Source organism: Oryx dammah, unplaced genomic scaffold (genome assembly GCF_014754425.2).
Source record: "Oryx dammah isolate SB20612 unplaced genomic scaffold, SCBI_Odam_1.1 HiC_scaffold_20, whole genome shotgun sequence".
NCBI classification, from domain to species: domain Eukaryota; kingdom Metazoa; phylum Chordata; class Mammalia; order Artiodactyla; family Bovidae; genus Oryx; species Oryx dammah.
In genome coordinates, this window is record NW_024070204.1 from 34,297,709 (window position 1) to 34,317,419 (window position 19,711).

The 19,711-nt window shown below is 39.6% G+C and overlaps 1 protein-coding gene across 12 annotated transcripts in view; it reads right to left on the minus strand.

Annotated features, from left to right (window-relative positions):
• Positions 1-1,373: 1,373 nt before the first annotated feature.
• The window catches only part of CPLANE1 (ciliogenesis and planar polarity effector 1), a 106,219-nt gene continuing 87,881 nt past the window's right edge, over positions 1,374-19,711 (minus strand). For 3 of the 12 annotated variants that reach the window (XM_040262340.1, XM_040262341.1, XM_040262342.1), the window contains exons 48-54: positions 18,059-18,224; positions 16,143-16,201; positions 15,531-15,698; positions 14,367-14,494; positions 9,869-9,958; positions 2,646-2,818; positions 1,645-2,119 (exon numbers count right to left, since the gene is read on the minus strand). In XM_040262340.1, the coding sequence (XP_040118274.1) occupies positions 1,946-2,119; positions 2,646-2,818; positions 9,869-9,958; positions 14,367-14,494; positions 15,531-15,698; positions 16,143-16,201; positions 18,059-18,224 (958 nt within the window). In that variant the 3' untranslated portion in view covers positions 1,645-1,945. Of the gene's footprint in view, positions 2,120-2,645; positions 2,819-5,747; positions 5,885-9,868; positions 9,959-14,366; positions 14,495-15,530; positions 15,699-16,142; positions 16,202-18,058; positions 18,225-19,711 lie in introns of all 12 variants that reach the window. The other 9 variants (XM_040262345.1, XM_040262344.1, XM_040262343.1 and 6 more) reach the window with 6 other exon arrangements.

Here is a 19,711-nt window from a genome sequence, read left to right on the forward strand (position 1 = left end):
TCTGTAAAGCCTCGTGTGGGGGCTCCCTGTGTGTCCTTGGACGAGAGTTGAGCTGCTCATATCCAGTTCTGTGCAAGAGTACAAGGGGCTTTACCAGAAAGCTGTTACTATACTGAAACGTTGAGAGACAACAGTCTCTGGGGGATGTTGGAGGCCCAGCTCGGCTATGAAATGGAGAGATCTTGCTGACAGCCTATTAACATTCCAGGCATCCAGTTTATACAACAGGAAGGCCCATCTTAGAAGTAAAGACCTGGTCCTAGAATAACTGCTGCAAAAATACCCTTCAAGAATGACAGTGAAGGATCATAGATCAGCCAGTGAAACCCGAGAGAACTGCCAGAGAATCTGCACAATAAGAAACACTAATGACCTTCAGCTGGAAGAGAAACGCTACACATAAATATGGATCTGAAGGAAGAGATGGAAAAACACCAGAGGCAACACCCTCAAAGGCCAACCGAATGTTTAAATCACAACAGGAGTGAACAGGTACAACACCGGTTTATCAGGAAGTAGTGAGAGTGAAATGTCAATATTGACTCGTATAGTCTTAAAAGACCTTGATGCTGGGAAAGATTTAAGGCAGGAGAAGGGGATGACAGAGAATCAGATGGAGGTTGCATCACCGACTCAATGAACATGAGTTTGAGCAAACTCTGAGAGATGAACAGGGAAGCCTGGTGTGCTGCAGTCCACAGGGCACAAAGAGTCGGACATGACTGAGTTACTGCACGGCAAAACTCTGGTGGGCTCAGCTCACATTGTTAGCTCTAAAGCAGCAGTTCTTAAACTTTTTATTCTCCTTATACTCATGATTATTGAGGAGCCCAAAGAGCTTTAATATAGGTATATCTGTCAATATTTATGTCAGAAATGAAAACTGAGAAAAATGTTTAAATTACAATGACCCCCCCATTCAATGTTAACATATGATGCATGGCGATGTTTGAAAGTTTTACAAATATCTTCATTTCTGGCTTAACAGATGACTGCTGAATTCTCAAAGCAGCTTCTGCGTTGGTGTCTTTTTAGGTGAAGTGTATGAAGAAAGTCTGGCCTCATACAAGTATGTAGTTGGAAAAGGAGGAATATTTAACATTCTTTTTCAGATAATATTCTTTGATACAGCACTAAGAATGGACAAATATGTGAAGGTTTTTAGTTTTTTCCTCATAAAAAATTATTTCCAAGATTATGATGCTGTTTGGGTGCAGCACCAGAATTACCCATGTCTCCGCCTCATGGTTTTCACGAAGTTAACATGAGCCTTCCAGAGTCAAGAGTCACAGTCACTTTCTTCCCCACCCAAATCATCCATCTCCTTTTCTTCCTCCAAGTCTTTTTTAGCTGAGGACAGAGGACAGAAGATCTGGACGACATGAAACGTGGTTTACTTAGAAGTTCAGAATTGGTGGAAGGTGGTTAGTTCCTTTTTACTCCTAGGCCAAGCCCTATACAATTTTAGGATATGTTTTAAATGGAGTTCATTATAGAGTGTCTCGGCTGAGAGAGTGAACTTCACCTCAATGAAAGAATTTTTTTTTTTCTATCAGATTTACCCACATAAGGTTGTTTCTCAAAACTCAGGAGATAAAGGACGATGCGAGATAGATTTTTATTGAAAGTAGCTTAAATATGATATAAGTTTGGCTTGAAAGGTACTGTTTATTTCATCATTTAAAAAATTATACCTAAAGATAATAAGTCAAATGCAAAAACATATCATACGACGACTATAGTTAACCCTTTTCCCTTGAAGGCAAAATAATTGGGAAATGTTTATTTTCCCTCTTAAAATGTCTAATCCAAGTAACAAGGTGCTTACAGGTGGTGAATTCACACTGCCTCCTCCATCGCTTCTCTCCCTTAAACCCACGACATCTTGCTGAACATTATCGCTGAGCTGCGGGCCTTCATGTGGAAGCAGAGTGACGCTCAGGTCTTACAGGTCCAGGGCCCAGTGGACAGAGAGGCTCCTGTCCTCCACGCCGGCCACCATGTCTTCCACAGCATCCCAGTCAAGCTTGCTGAGGATGCTGCCTGTGCTCTCAGACAAGCTCTCCATGCCACCTACCCCCAAAGGAGCCTCTGACTTTTCTTCAGTTGGTGAGGAGTCCTATCAAATTGAGAAAGACAGTAAATTGTGGTCCTGAGGACAAAAAAATAAATGGCACATGAGCTAAGTTTTCCAAAGACCCTAGAGCTGCTCATCCACCAACGAGTGATAGAAATACAAAGGGAACCAGGGCTGCCGTTGCCCAGCACATCTGGACTGGCGATGGGATGAATGACCATCTCTTGACACGAGATGCTGGTACCAGGCCTGAAGAGTAGACAGAATGGACTGTCGCACTTATAGTACAATATTCTGTTCTTACATTTTTGTTGTGTTTTGTTTCGGTTGTGTTTTTTGTTGTTGTTGTTAAAAAGAAAATATGCAGTCAAGGAAAATTCTGAAAGACAAATGCTAGAGTATTCAGCCCAAAGTGTAGATGCTTTGAATCACTACTTCAAACTGACCTAACAACCCTGAAGTATGTCTATCTCCTGCACATACACAAAAAATAAGTAAATATGCAAAGAAAAAACCCTTAAGAATACAAATAATCCCTAGGCAAACTGACACCTGGAATACCGCATACCTGTAGCAGGGAACTGTGACTCTCGTGGAGAATCGCACGGATGTCTGAAGGTACCAACCACGGGCTCACCACAGTCTCTTCTCTCTCATACTCTATACACACCTCCTTGGTTTGAGGAGCAAGCCCAGAGCTTCTGTGACTTTTTATACACTGCCGACAGGGAGCATTGGGGCCTTTCCAGAGAAAAGAACAAAGCATACTTTAGGACTGATTCATTGCTAAGTTTGCTCCTTATTGTGACTTTTACTGTCAAATCTAAGGCAGCCAATCTCATCTAATATTGGAATCACAAGGTCTGGCTGGCTCTAGGGTTCTAGCAATTCCTGTTCTGTTGGTTTGAGAGAAGGAAACTGAATTCTGGCCAACTCTTTAACTTTTTATTTTACACTGGAGTATGGTTGGTTGGAAAAGATAAGTGAAATCACTCAGTTGTATCCAACTCTTTGTCACCCCATGGAGTACCAGGCTCTTCTGTCCATGGGATTTTCCAGGCAAGAGTACTGGAATGGGTTGCCATTTCCTTCTCCAGGTTGATTAACAATATTTGATTAGCAATTAACAATGTTTGATTAACAATATTGTGTTAGTTTTCAGGTGTATAGCAAAGTGATATAGTTGTACATATACATGTATCTGCTCTTTTTCAAGTTCTTTTTTCGTTTAGCTTAATAATATTGAGCAGAATTCCTTGTGCTATACAGTAGGACCTTGTTGGTTATCTATTTTAAACATATAGCAAGTGTGTACATGTCTATCCCAGACTCCAAATCTATTCCTTCCCACCATTTGCTCCCCCAAGGGACCATAAGTTCATACTCTGTCTGTTTTGTAAATATGTTCATTTGTATAATTTATTTTAGATTTCACATTTAAGTGCCATTATATGATATTTGTCTTTCTCTAACATACTTTGCTCAGTATAATTTCGTCTGTCCATGTTGTTGCAAATGATGTTTCATTCTTTGTAATGGTAAGTAATATTTCATCATATATATGTACCACATTTTCATTATCCTTTCCTCTGTGATATACATTTAGGTTGCTTCCATATCCTGGCTATTGTAAACAGCACTGCAGTGAACACTGGGGTGAATGTACCCTTTGGAACCATGGTTTTCTGCAGATACATGCCCAGGAGTGGGATCACTCAATCATATGGTAGCTCTATTTTTAGATTTTTAAGGAACTTCCATACTGTTCTCCATAGTGGCTGTACTAATTTACACTCCAACCAACAGTGTAGAAGGATTCCCTTTCCCCCACAACCTCTCCCAGCGTTTTTTAAATTTTTCTTTTTTTTTTTTTTTGTGGCGCCATGCAGCATATGGGATCATAGTTCCCTAACCAGGTATCGAACCACTCACCCTGCATTGAACTTGGAGAGTTCCCACCACTGAACTACCAGGTAAGTCCAAGCATACTTTCATGTGTCTGCTGGCCATCTGTATGTCTTCTTTGGAGAAATGTCTGTTTAGGTCTTCTGCCCATTTTTTGATTGGGTTGTTTATTTGAAATTGAGCTGTGTGAACTGTATATTTCAAATATATTTGTACATTTGGAGATTAGCAAGTATTTTCTCCTGTTCCATGGGTTGTCTTTTCACTTTGTTTATGGCTTCCTTTACTGTGTAAAAGCTTTTGAGTTTAACTAGGTCCCATTTGTTTATTTTTATTTCTATGACTCTAGGAAATGGATAGAAAACGAGATTGCTGTGATTGCAAAAAGTGTTCTAAGTTTTCACCTAGGAGTCTTACAGTATCCGGTCTTACATTTAGGTCTTTAATCCACTTGCGTTTACTTATGTATGGTGTTAAAGAATGTTCTAATTTCATTTTTATATATCTAGCTTTCCAGTTTTCCCAGCACCATTTATTGAAGAGACTGTATTTTCTCCACTGTATAGTCTTGACTCCTTTCTCACAGATTAACCAACAAGAGGAGCATAGCTTGACCTCTGGACTGTCTATCCTGTTCCACTAATCTATGTTTCTGTTTCTGTGCCAGTACCATACTGTTTTGATGACTGCAGTTTTGTAGTATAGTCTGAAGTCAAGGAGCCTGATTCCTCCAGGTCTGTTTTTCCTTTCTCAGAATTACTTTGGCTATTCAGGGTTTTTGTGTTTCCATACAAATTAAAATTTTTTTGTTCTAGTTGTGTGAAAAATACCATTGGTAATTTGATAGGGATTGCACTGAATCTCAGAGAAGGCAGTGGCAACCCACTCTAGTACTCTTGCCTAGAAAATCCCATGGACAGAGGAGCCTGGTAGGCTGCAGTCCATGGAGTCGCGAAGAGTCAGACAGATGAGTGGGACATGACTGAGCGACTTCACTTTCACTTTTCACTTTCATGCATTGGAGAAGGAAATGGCAACCCACTCCAGTGTTCTTGCTTGGAGAATCCCAGGGATGGAGAAGCCTGGCAGGCTACAGTCCATAGGGTTGCAAAGAGTTGGACACAACTGAGCAACTAACAGTGTCATGTTCCTGCAATGCACACTTTTGGAGAGTGTTCATCATAAATGGAGTTGAATTTTATCAAAATCTTGTTCTACATCTATTAAGATGATCATATGGCTTTTATTCTTCAACTTGATGTATCACACTGATTTGCAGATACTGACAAATCCTTGCAGAGACTGGTTTAAGATGGTAGAGCAGAAGGACATGTGCTCATCATCTGAGAGAGCACCAAAATCACAACTGTTGACCAACTATCGACCAGAGGACACCGGAACCCACCAAAAAAAGATACCCGATATCCAAGGACAAAGGAGAAACTGCAACAAGATGGTAGGAGGGGAACAATCACTACAAAATGAAATCCCAAACCTGTGGGGTGGGCAACCCACACACGCTGGATAACAATAATACCAAAGAAGTTCTCACACTGTTGTGAAGGTTCTAGGCTCCACATCAGGCTTCCCAGCTTGGGGATCTGGCAAAGGGACTGGGAATCCCCAGGGCATCTGAAGGCCAGTGGGATTTGATTAAAGGATTCCCACAGGACTGTGGGAAATGGAGTCCACTCTTGAGGGCACAAACAAAAGCTTGTGCACACCAGGACCCAGGGGAAAGGAGCAGCAACCCCACGAGACTGACAAACTTGGCTATGAGGGTTTGAGGGTCTCCGCAGAGGCATGGGTCAGCAGTGGCCCATTGTGGGGACCAGGGCATTGGCAGCAGCAGTCCTGGGATATGTGTCTTGGCATAAGTCCTCTTGAAAGTCACCATTAGCCCTACCATAAAGCCAGAAGATCAAATTGATCAAATTGCCAACATCCGCTGGATCATCGAAAAAGCAACAAAGTTCCAGAAAAACATCTATTTCTGCTTTATTGACTATGCCAAAGCCTTTGACTGTGTGGATCACAATCAACTGTGGAAAATTCTTCAAAAGATGGGAATCCCAGACCACCTGACCTGCCTCTTGAGAAACCTATATGCAGGTCAGGAAGCAACAGTTAGAACTGGACATGGAACAACAGACTAGTCCCAAATAGGAAAAGGAGTACGTCAAGGCTGTATATTGTCACCCTGCTTATTTAACTTCTATGCAGAGTACATCATGAGAAACGCTGGACTGGAAGAGACACAAGCAGGAATTAAGATTGCTGGAAGAAATATCAATAACCTCAGATATCAGATGACACCACCCTTATGGCAGAAAATGAAGAGGAACTAAAAAGCCTCTTCATGAAAGTGAAAGTGGAGAGTGAAAAAGTTGGCTTAAAGCTCAACATTCAGAAAACTTAAGATCATGGCATCTGGTCCCATCACTTCATGGGAAATAGATGGGGAAACAGTGGAAACAGTGTCAGACTTTATTTTGGGGGGCTCCAAAATCACTGCAGATGGTGACTGCAGCCATGAAATTAAAAGATGCTTACTCCTTGGAAGAAAAGTTATGACCAACCTAGATAGCATATTCAAAAGCAGAGACATTACTTTGCCAACAAAGGTCCGTCTAGTCAAGGCTATGGTTTTTCCTGTGGTCATGTATGGATGTGAGAGTTAGACTGTGAAGAAAGCTGAGTGCTGAAGAATTGATGCTTTTGAACTGTGGTGTTGGAGAAGACTCTTGAGAGTCCCTTGGACTGCAAGGAGATCCAACCAGTCTATTCTAAAGGAGATCAGCCCTGGGATTTCTTTGGAAGGAATGATGCTAAAGCTGAAACTCTAGTACTTGGCCACCTCATGGGAAGAGTTGACTCACTGGAAAAGACTCTGATGCTGGGAGGGATTGGGGGCAGGAGGAGAAGGGGATGACAGAGGATGAGAAGGCTGGATGGCATCACTGACTTGATAGATGTGAGTCTGAGTGAACTCCGGGAGTTGGTGATAGACAGGGAGGCCTGGCGTGCTGCGATTCAAGGGGTCGCAGAGTCAGATACGACTGAGCGACTAAACTGAACTGAACTAAAATAAAAAGAAACAGGATTATGTCCCAGATGAAGGAACAAGGTAAATCCCCAGAAAAACAACTAAATTAAGTGGAGCTAGGCAACCTTCCATAAAAAGAATGCAGAATAATGATAGAGAAGATAATCTAGGGTCTTGGAAAAAGAATGGAGAAGATGCAAGAAATGTTTACCAAAGACCTACAAGAATGAACAGAAATGAACAGTAGACGAGAAGGAATCAGGAGCAAAATAACTGAGGCAGAAGAACAGGTAAGTGACATGAAGGACAGAATGGTGGAAGTCACTGCTGCGAAACAGAATATAGAAAAAAGAATGAAAATGAATGAAGACAGCCTAAGAGACCTCTGGGACAACATTAAACACACCAATATTTGCATTATATGGGTCCCAGAAGGAGAAGAGAGAAAGGACCTGAGAAAATATTTGAAGAGCTAATAGCTGAAAACACCCCTAACATGAGAAAGGACACAGTCAACCAAGTACAGGAGACACACAGCCCCAGGCAGGATAAACTCAAGGAAGAACACACTGAGACACGTAGTAATCAAACTGACAAAAATTAAAAACAAAGATAAAAATTTAAAAGCAAGAAGGGAAAAAAAGACAACATACAATGGAAATCCCACAAGATTATCAGCTGATTTCTCAATAGAACCTCTACAAGCCAGAAGGGAATGGCATGATATATTTCAAGTGATGAAAGGGAAGAACTTTCAACCAAGAACACTCTACCCAGCAAGATTCTCGATCAGATTTGATGGGAGAAATCAAAAGCTTTCTAGACAAGCAGAAGTTAAGAGAATTCAGCACCATTAAACCAGTTTTACAACAAATGCTAAAGGAACTTCTCTAGGCATGAAAAACCCTTGCATCCCTGGGATAAATCCCCCTTGATCATGGTGTATGATCCTTTTAATGTATTGCTGGATTTGGTTGCTAGTATTTTGTTGAGTATTTTTGCATCTATGTTCATTGGTGATACTGACCTGTCATTTTCTTTTTTTGTGTGCCATCTTTGTCTGGTTTTGGTATCAGGGTGATGGTGGCCTCACAGAATTAGTTTGGGAGTATTCTTTCCATGGCAATCTTTTGGAATAGTTTCAGAAGGACAGGTTGGTTAACTCTTCTCTAATTGTTTGATACAATTCACCTGTGAAGCCATCTGGTCCTGGACTTGAGTTTGTTGGAAGTTTTAAAATCAGTTTCAATTCAATGCTTGTGACTGGTTTGTTCCTATTTTCTATTTCCTGATTTAGTCTCGAGATTGTACCTTTCTAAGAATGTGTCCATTTCTTCTAGGTTGTCCATTTTATTGTCATATGGTTGCTTGTAGTAGTCTCTTATGATCCTTTGTGTTTCTATGGTGTCCATTGTAACTTCTTTTTCATTTCAAATTTTATTGATTTAAGCCCTCTCCCTTTTTTTCTTGATGAGTCTGGCTAAAAGTTTATCACTTTTGTTTATCTTTTCAAAGAACCAGCTTTTAGTTTTATTGATCTTTTTCAACTGTTTCATTCATCTCTTTCATTTATATCTGCTCTGATCTTTATGATTTCTTTCATTCTACTAACTTTGGATTTTGTTTGTTCTTCTATCTGTAGTTGCTTTAGTTGTAAGGTTAGATTGTTATTTGAAGTTTTTCTTATTTCTTAGAACTGTGTCCCATAGGTTTTGGATCACTGTGCTTTCATTGTAATTTTTCTCTATTTTTTGGTTTCTTTGGTGATCCATTGGTTGTTTAGTAGCATATTGTTTAGCGTCCACATATTTGTGTTTTTTCCAGTTTTTTAACCTTGTAGTTGATTTCTAATCTCATAGTGTTGTGGTCAGAAAAGATGCTTGATATAATTTCAATTTTCTTAAATTTATGAAGGCTTGCTTTGTAGCCCAGCATGTGATCAATCCTGGAGAATATTCCATGTGCACTTGAGAAGAATGTGTATTCTGCTGCTTTTGGATGGGATGCTCTATAAATGTTAAGTCCATCTGGTCTAATGTGTCATTTAAGAACTGTGATTCTTTATTATAGATTTTCTGTCTGGATGATCTGCCCACTGATGAAAGTGGGGTGTTAAAATCCCCCACTATTACTGTGTTATTGTCAATGTCTCCTTTTATGGCTGTTAGTCTTTGCCTTATTATATATTGAGGTGCTCCTATGTTGGGTGCACATATATTTGCAATTGTTATGTCTTATCTTGGATTATTATGTAGTGTTCTTCTCTCTTGTAATATTTTCTTTAAAGTCTATTTTGTCTGAGATGATTATTTCTACTCCACCTTTCTTTTGATTTCCATTTACAAGGAATATCTTTTTCCATCCCCTTACTTTCAGTCTATAGCTGTTCTTTCTATTGTTCTAAGGGGATGTGAGGAGGCCACTTAACTTCTCTGCCTTAGTTTGCTCAGCTGTAAGATGGGGATAAGAGTTGCCCTATCAACCTGGCATTAACAACCTGAGAGTTAAAAGGAGGATGAATGTGAAACTATGTTTTACATTGTGAAAAGTAACAGCAGTTGAGGGATGGGCTGGAGGCGATGTCAGGAATTGAGATAATGAGCTATAATTTCCTTCTCTCTAGATGATCAGAGGAGAGCTACTTTGGCCATACTTATGGGTCTATGTGGTCACAGCCCCTTCCTGACCACTTGTTTTTATGTTGAGCAGTATGCTTATTAAGCCTATTACCACCATCCATCCATTTCATACTAAAATCTGTATTTGACATTTCTAAGAGTGATTTATGATTTAAAATTTTTAGTATTAAGCCCCAGAACTTTCTATCCTTTATCCCATACCTTTTCGGATGATAACTGGAGATTGTACAACCTTTCTAACTGCCATTTTGGCTGCACCAGCTTTTCTCTGTATGGTAAAAGTAGCAGTTTCTACAAAGACAGGAAAAGTCCTTTAACTTTCCATATGCATGTGTGATTTTTCATCTTTCAGGTTGTAAATTCACTGAGGACAGAAATCTGACTAGTAGAGGCCCAATGGCTCATCAGTATAAAGTCCACCTGCAATGCAGGAGACATGGGTTCAATCCCTAGATAGGGAAGATCCCCTGGAGGAGGGCATGGCAACCTACTCCAGTATTCTTGCCTGGAAAATCTCATGAATCTCATGGATACAGGAGCCTGGGTGAAAAGAGTTGGACATGACTGAAGCAACTGAGCACAGTAAAAGATGGCTGATTTGAACCAAGAAAGAAAACAAAAGTGTAGCTGAAGGAAGGGAAAGTCTACTTTGGGCTTGGTATTTCCATAGGACAACCAGAGACCGTTCTCATCTGGCACGTGTGCCTCAACAACATCTCTGGCAACTGGAAAATCCAGGCATATAAGCCTATGACCAGCGGAATACCTAGGCACAATGCCAGGAGAATGATCAATTAAGGGTTCTTAAATTCCAGGATTGGTAGCAACCATTTACTGTGTATGTTATTGAAAATATTTTACTTATAATCCTCAACAACTCTATGAGGTAGATTTTTAAAAACTTATCTGATGACACAAAGTAAGCAAGGGAGCTGGGCTATGAACCTGGATGATATTTCAAAGGCTAAACCTATTATTTATGCCTATAATGCCTCTCAGATACTTAAATAGTCTCTATATATCATTTTTGATAGAATTAACCATTAAAAAAGGGGAAAAAAGATGCTTGCCTTTAACAGTTTGCACACAGGGCTGAATAAAATAGCCAAAAAAAACCCCCCCATATACTGCTTTATGAAAGACAGATAGCAACATATATAGTCAAACTCACAAGTATTTTCAGGAAAATTTCTTTTACAGAAGAACTTCAGGAATTGTTAAATCTTGATGGATCCAAACTTCTCATCTGTACAATGACTACACTTGCCCCAGTGGGGTCAAGTTGACCGTTTCACTGACTGGGTTTCTTCCATTGCCTCTGAATGCTGCCAGGGCAACGGCTGATTCTGGGTGTGGCAGAGGCAGTCAGGAAGGTCATGGTGTTCACAGTCCCTCAAGCTGCCTCTACCACTTTACCTTTAGAGATCTAGGGAAGCTAAGTGACAGGTCCTCGGATAACAGCTAGTCATATACTGTTCTATGATTACTGTATAAGTACTATAATATCTGCCCATTAATATACTTGAATGATAATTAGCTTATAAATAGCCATTTGTAGGCAAAAAACTAGATAGCCTTTTCCCTCATTTATCTAATTATTCAATTATGCTAAAGCTTTTGACTGTGTGGATCAGAGCAAACTGTGGAAAATTCTTCAAGAGATGGGAATACCAGACCACCTTACCTGCATCCTGAGAAACCTGTATGCAGGTCAAGAAACAACAGTTAGAACTGGACATGTAACAATGGACTGGTTCAAAATTGGGAAAGGAATACATCAAGGCTGTATATTGTCACCCTGCTTATTTAACGTCTGTGAAGAGTACATCATGCAAAATGCTGGGCTGGATGAAGCAGAAGCTGGAATCAAGATTGCCTGGAGAAGTATCAGTAACTTCAGATATGCAGATGATACAACACTAGTGGCAGAAAGGGAAAGAAACTAGAGTCTCTTGATGAGGGTAAAAGAGCAGAGTGAAAAAGTTGGCTTAAAACTCAATATTCAAAAAATGAAGATCATGGCATCTGGTCCCATCACTTCATTGTGGATAGATGGATAAAAAGTGGAAACAGTGACAGATTTTATTTTCTTGGGCTCCCAAATCACTGCAGACGGTGACTGCAGTCGTGAAAATAAAAGATGCTTGCTCCTTGTAAGGAAAACTATGACAAACCTAGACAGCATATTAAAAAGCAAAGACATCACTTTGCTGACAAAGGTCCGTAGAGTCAAAGCTATGGTTTTTCCAATACTCATGTATGGATGTGAGAGATCATAAAGAAGACAGAGCACCAGAGAATTGATGCTTTTGAACTGTGGTGCTGGAGAAGTCTCTTGAGAGTTGGACACCAAGGAGATCAAACCCATCAATCCTAAAGAAAATCAACCTTGCATATTCATTGGAAAGACTGAGGTTAAAGCTCCAATACTGTAGCTACCTGATTTGAAGAGATGACTCACTGGAAAACAGCCTGATGCTGGGAAAGACCGACAGCAGGAGGAGAAGGGGGTGCCTGAGGATGAGATGGTGGGATGGCATCATCGACAAAATGGACATGAGTTTGAGAAAACTCCAGGAGATAGTGAAGGACAGGGAAGCCTGGCGTGTAGCAGTCCATGGGTTTGCAAAGAGTAGGACATGACTTAGCAACTGAATACCACTACCACCACAAGATGAATAGAGTCTTGCTACCCTCTATAATGGGACAAAACCAACTTTATACATAACTATGACATAAGACCCATTGCAGTAGTGCCTCACAAGAGGCAGAAACATTGGATTGAGGATTCAGAGAACAAATTAAAAAACCTGATTTGTTACCAGTGCTACTGTGCTACTGAGCTCAGTCGCTCAGTCATACCCAATTCTTTGTGACCACACAGACTACAGCCCACCAGCCTCCTCTATCCATGGGATCATCCCAGCAAGAATACTGGAGTGGGTTGCCATTTCTTCCTTCAGGGGATCTTCCTGATCCAGGGATCAAACCCATATCTCCTGCACTGGCAGGCAGATTCTTTCCCACTGAGCCACCTTTGGGAAGTCCCCATCAATGCTACTACTATTTGTCTCTACTATTCACACCACTGTGCAAGTTAAGTATTAGCCAATTAAAAAATGAAAACATAGATGTTAAAATCATTACATTAGGTTAGAATAGCTAAATAACTGAAATTAGGGATGTCTTCCAAGACACTGGAAGGGTATCATTATGGTAATGAGGGGAAATTTCAGTGTTGGAATGGGAGCACACAGCATGTGTTTGAAAAACAAGCCTGCAAGTGTCATGGGTTATCTGGATTTTATGGAGGAAGGAGGCTAAGGAAACTGGCGGGGAAGACACCTTGCAGGCTAGGGAGAGGGTCTGGACTTATCTGCACAGGCTGGGGGTTACTGAGGACTTCTGCGTGCCTTGGCAACATCAAGCATAGCTCAACAAGAGGAGGCAGGTAATGGGTCCAAAGGGGGCCAAGGTCTCAGCCCAGTCAAGTGCAAGGTAACAATACAAGCCTAACACTGGACAGGTCCAAAAAAAAACACGTATTTCTTCATAATCCAAGACTTTCCATATGACATTAAGAAACCATGATTCAAATTTAAAATCCTCTCCAATTTTGGATATTTAATTTTTGTAAATGTATAAGGTATAAATTTTTTTTTAAAGTTTTTAAAGGTTACTATTTTGAAATTCTAGTTTTAAAAAGAACAGTTTTCTTATTGTAATCTGTCAACCAAAACCAAGAGTTAAAAAATTATAAAGTTTTATCTAAAGGATTGTGATTTATGGAAACTCCAATTTTCTCAACTGAGGCAGCATACTGAGGTCACGTTTTAGATGTGGCCCTTACTGGGTCTGCATACAGACTCTACCACTTCCTAGACATCTGATCTTGGGGAGTTACTTCAACTTTCTCTGCCTTAGCTTTCTGATGCTTAAAATGGGAACACAGTATTACCTTTCTAACAGAGTTGTAATTCTAATAATTAAACAGAACCTGGCTCACTAGTTATTATTATACAGTCTTAGCTGTATATATTTATACTACATGGTAGCTATGATTATACATTTTTAAACAAACAAATATGTTTTACTTTAGTAACAAAAACCCAAATATGGCAAATTTAATTAAAGGAAGGCTAGTCGAGGCCAGGACACTGGAGTGGGTAGTCTTTCCCTTCTCCAGGGGATACCAACCCAGAGATCGAACCCAGGTCTCTGGCATTGCAGGCAGATTCTTTACCAGCTGAGCTACCAGGGAAGCCCATCAATAAATAAATAACAGATATTATATGTTCAAGTATGGAAAATAATATTCAAAAATGGTAAAAACATATTATTTCCATCTGAGCCTCTTCTATTCCTCCTCTATGATATATCCATCCTGTAATCTATTAGAAGTTGATTGTAAAAATGCCTACATATTTAACCAGACACATCAAAGAAACTGATTCCTGAATAAGTCATATCACACAGAATTAAAGGCCATTAGTTTATGAAGATTCCTAGGGTCTTCTCATTTCAAAGTAATAGAACAAAATTCCAGTACAGCTAATATCTTCATCAATCTCTTGCATTCTGTTGAAATGGGAACTGCTTTTAACTGAGATTTAAAACTTTCACTAATGAAACCACAACTTTGGAACCAAGAAAGAATAGGTCCAAATTATACAAGATAAAAGAAAGCTCTCAATCTTACCATGTGGCCAAGGTGAGCCTTGAGATTGCCCAAAAGGTCTCCCCTTTTGGGTATAACTTGGTTTGGTGGATGTATGTCTGACTTTTCCAGGTCTGTATATTGGAAAATTGTGACCATGTCGATTCTCTCTGAAGTAGAAATCACATAATTATATTCTAGACTCTTCTATCAGTGATATATTTCAAAAATCCAAATTCCAGCTCAGATTAATACATTCATTTGACTTGGTTTATTCTGTACCTCAGTGGTCATTTAGTGTATAGTAACTTAAACCTCAAAGTTTACTCATCTTTTTCCCAAAGAAATTGGTTTTTATTATCTCTCTAATCATTTCAAAAGCTGTATACATTTGCCAGTTATTTATGTATTAAATAGTGTGCATTATTCTAAGAAATATTCAAAGAGAATCTCTGCTATTTTGATTACACCTCAAATTACACACAAGTAATATGATTACATCTAGGTTTGCGTTGGGTAGCATTTCCTCTAGGTCCGTTAAGTTACGAGATCATGTTTACAAACCTAATCAGTTATTCTGTCAAAGGTGGTAATTTTTAACAACATTAAACTGCTAATTCATTTCCTCCTTATGTGTCACTAACAAATTTTGTGTTTGTGTGCCGTATGAGAAACTTTACTCTTGGGTACTTTTCTTTAGCATCCACGTTTAATTAATCCTTGCCTACTGAACTCATATCCAAATTGAGTGAAGGTCATTAATTTAAGAAACATGATAATATCTACAACTGAATCAGCAATAACTCGGAGGAGACAGCAGAAGATGCAGTAAGCTGATGAGGACCATTGTTTTCCTACAAGAGTGGAACCAACTGGAGAAACAGGGAGAGCAGCTAGGAGACAAATTACGGAAGGAATAGTCACAAAATCTACAGAAAGGAAGAAAACAGGATTGAATGGATATAAAAATTGTATTAGGCATTCAGAAGTGCTTTGTTATGTCTTAATTAGATATTTAGTGCCATTTTTGTCCTTTTTCCTTGGTGATTCTATAAACTAATGGAAACTCCTAATGACGGCACTATTTCCCCCTTCACTTTATTACCATATTTCAGAGCAAACACACTGAGCCTGAGTCACAACAGTGCTCCACACTTATCACGCCTGGAGTTATCTTGCCAAATGACACGGCAAACCTCGTCTTACCCTCTTGGAGAAGGGGAGCGTTGCCTTCTGGGAATCTGAGCTTTTCTGGGTTTGTTAGGCAATGGCTTCTGAGCAGCTGCTGGAAGCTGTGCTGATTCAGATAACAGTTCATTCATCAGAGTGTACGCTTGTGAGATTCGACGACTATAGTGGTCTGAGAGTAGCAATCTTTAAAATAAAAAATTAAATATCATTAAATAAGAGAGTTCCTTTCACTTCATATTTCTAGAGGGAACACAGTGTTTAAAGACCACCTAATACTGTTTTTCTTCAAAGCAGTTCAATGCAAATTCAAATGTCAGATTTCTGAAAACCATTAGGAGGTACTATTAAAGGCACCTGTGGGGTACTTAAAAAATGTACATACGTATTTGGATTGGGAGAGGGAAAGGGATTTCAGAAATAAGTTATAAAAATTGAATGGAATAAACAATATTTGAAAGCAAATTCCTAAAAAGGATAGTGGAGTCTAATTATTTTCCCTGCAGTTATCTCCCATACTTTTCCATTTATCAACAAAAAGGGACTACTGTGAAAACTAGAATGCCTAAGGCGTTATCTATGGTCTCAGTGAGTGAGAGAGAAGGATCAGGGTGTAACTACCAAACTCACCTGTCTTTTTCATGCTTCATCTTTTGTCTCAGCCTGATTTCCCTTGAAGTCATGTAAAACTGCACAAGAAACAACCAGTTAGTTCATTACCACTCAGTTCAAATGATTAAACCATTACAGTCCACAGAAAACATGAAAATTCCACTAATAAAATTTTAATAGGAAGCTAAAATATAATTTTGTATTTAGGAACAGTATAAGACATTGTCATATTCGATGAAGCTTCCTACTCTAGCCCAAAACATGAAAATGTTAAAGCATCATGTAATTAAAATAAAATCCAATTTAATAAATAGAGTACAAAGTCTATTTTAGCAGCTAAATTCATATATTTTCTCAAAAGGAGAGATCCATATCAGCTGCAACTTAAAATGGAAAATAGGAACATTTAAGGATGGAGACACCTATATTTTGTACTTTGTCTTGTGATTAATCTCACCAAGAGCATGGTTGATAAAAGCAGAAATGAGTGAGACATTCAAAACCATCATTGTAATGTTTTAAAATGTTTACCAGAAACCTACTACAGTAGGTTTATTGTGACTTGTAAACTCTTCAAAATGCATGCGACACAAGGTAAACTGGCCAACATCAGCTATAAATATGTCTTATTCTGAACATTAAGAGTTACTGTTGAATTACTAATGAGGCTAAGTCCTTTCACAGGGTCGACTGTGTATATAAAAACATACACAGAGAAGTGAATTCACTTTCTCAAGGTCCTATATAGTAGTCAATAATAAATGAAATGTTTTATTGATTTGATAAAAATGTAAATTTTAAATTACATGAATCCCTCACTAGTTCCATACCTTTATCCAAATAGAAACTAAAAATTTACCTGCAATACTGAAGGAGATGTCATAAAGTCTATGAACGAAGCAGTCCCAACACCCTCTGAGTTAATTTATTCTAAATTTGGATATAGTTCTAACCATCTGGGGTATCTGTTTGGCTGATGGGAGGGTGATATGGGAACTCACCCTCCATGGCATGGAAGAATACACATATACACATGCACTGTAAGATTCTGGTCTTCAAGTAGCTCTGAAGGTCATTATCATGTCTCCAGAGCTATCAACAAAATGTTATCTAATGTCAGCATGCTCTCTCCAGACACAGGTAAATAAGTGACATTAAGTAATAGTTCACCTACTTTTGCACATTTGGTGCTTAAATGTGACAATCTTTCTTGGAAGATTCACTTATTTTATAAAATGTGTTTCCCTAATGATGGAGAAAACAATGAAGTATTATATTTATTTCAGATTACAAAGTAAAAGATACACTCTAATCCAAATGTAATATAAATGTGACTTTCATAGCTATGTAATCATCAAAGTAATACTGCCTTATTTCATCTTCTGAAGAAAAACACTTTTGACCTAGCCATGGTTATATCCATAGTCAGAACTCGGTAAACAAATATTGACAGTTTGAAGGAAAGCTGAAACACACACAGAAGTGCCACTGTTCTGTTGGTACATGACTGGACCATACTTTAAAAAGGTATTTTTGTAGACAACTTACAGAGAGAAAATTGATTTTTAAAATGCCTTTACTACACACACAGTCAAGTTGTTCGACTGCAACTGACTTTCAGTGAAAATTTAGGGAGTGACTTCAGTTGGTCGCCCAATCCCTTGATCTCTTCATTCAATGGTTACAATGTTAGAGCCATAATTAGCCTCAGGGAGTAAAAATATTTAAGACAGTTGAATAAAACATGGTTTGTAGTCCCTTGCTACATTTTGTTAAGGTAATTTTTTAATTTTCCCTGACTTAAGTAAAATGCTGACTTTTCTATCAAATAATAAATGATTCCAAATTATGTTCATCCTCCTCTTGAATACCTGCCAGGAAAAAGTTATACATATTCTGTGATAATTCCACTACCCTTGATACTGCAGACTTACTGGGTTATTCCTGGGGCAGAAAGGATTGTGTTCTTGCCCTCTCTTCTCTGCCAGCTGATTTAAGTACTCTGCCATTCTTGCTTTTCGTTTTCTTTTCATCCAGACTTGAATCTCTCTTCTCTCCTTCTCAGTTCTTTGTGGGCGTCTACCGGAGGGATGCTGAATCCTGAGAAATTTAATCAGCAGTGCATCATTTGATTTGAAATCTGTTATGGAGATAATACATGTACCCCAGTGTTCACTGCAGTACTATTTACAATGGCCAGGACATGGAAGCAACTTGAGTGTCCACTGATAGATGAATGGATAAAGATGTGGTACATACATACAATGGGATATTACTCAGTCATATAAGGAACTGAGTCAGTTGTAGTGATGTGCATGAATCCAGAGCCTTGTCATACAGAGTAAGTCAGAAAGAGAAACAAATTTTGTGTATTAATGAATATATGTGAAGTCTAGAAAAATGGTGCTGATGAACACATCTGCAGGTCAGGAACAGAGGTACGGATGTGGAGAATGGACCTGTGCACACAGTTGGGGAAGGAGAGGATAAGATGAATTGTAAAAGTAACACTGACATACACACACCGTGAGTACGCTGGATGGCTGGCGGTAAACTGCTGTACAGCACAGGGAGCTCAGCGCAGTGCCCTGGGATGACCCAGAGGGTGGAATCGGGGGCAGGGGTGGGGACAGCGGTGGGACCGAGGCTCCAGAGAGGGAATACATGCATACATATGGGCTTTCCTGGTGGCTCAGACAGTGAAGACTCTGCCTGCAATGCAGGAAACCTGGGCTTGGTCCCTGCATTGGGAGGAGCCCCTGGAAGAGGGCATGGCATCCCACTCCAGTATTCTTTTGGGTTTTCCTCGTGGCTCAGATGGTAAAGAATCCACCTGCAATGTGGGAGACCTGGGTTCAATCTCTGGGTTGGGAAGATACTCTGGAGAAGGGAATGGCTACCTACTCCAGTCATATGCTTATGATGTCTAGTCAATTTGCTCCAACCTGTCCCCTGAAATCCACTGACAACAATCTCAAGTCACCAAGAGCCTCTTCAGTCTTCCTCCTACTGGACTTCTCTATAGTATCTGGTGCAGCTGGCTTCTTACTTTAAACTCTCTCTTACCTGGGTCTTTTTCTCACTCTCAAAACACAATACAGCCTCTTATACTGGGCATCCTTCTTCTCTGCTCACCACCAATATGAATGTTTTTAAAGGTTCTGTTTTGGGATTTCTTCATCGATCTATTCCTAGACCATCTCAATCACTTCCAAAACTTATTCCACAGAGATGACTTCTAAACTGCAGCCCTCCTGGATCTGGATCTGGCCTCAGGTTCCTGCCCAGGCTGTACTGCCCAGGGTCCAACCTGAGCTAATGAGGAGCATGGCAGGGATGCTATGGCTGGCCCCAACCTATAAGAGACAGGACTCCTCTGAAGTTGAGTCTGGCTTGATGTCTCACCACTGGCCCAGCTGAAGCTTTCCCAGAACCACACTGAACTCTGGACTTAACTGACTCAGCCTTCTCTCCTCCACAGGGAGGCAACAGACTTGCACTGTGGTCTGATGCCTCACTTCTGATTTTCTTCCTCTCAGGCATTTGCTTGATACAGCTTTTGTACATCTAATCCCATCCTGGCTTCT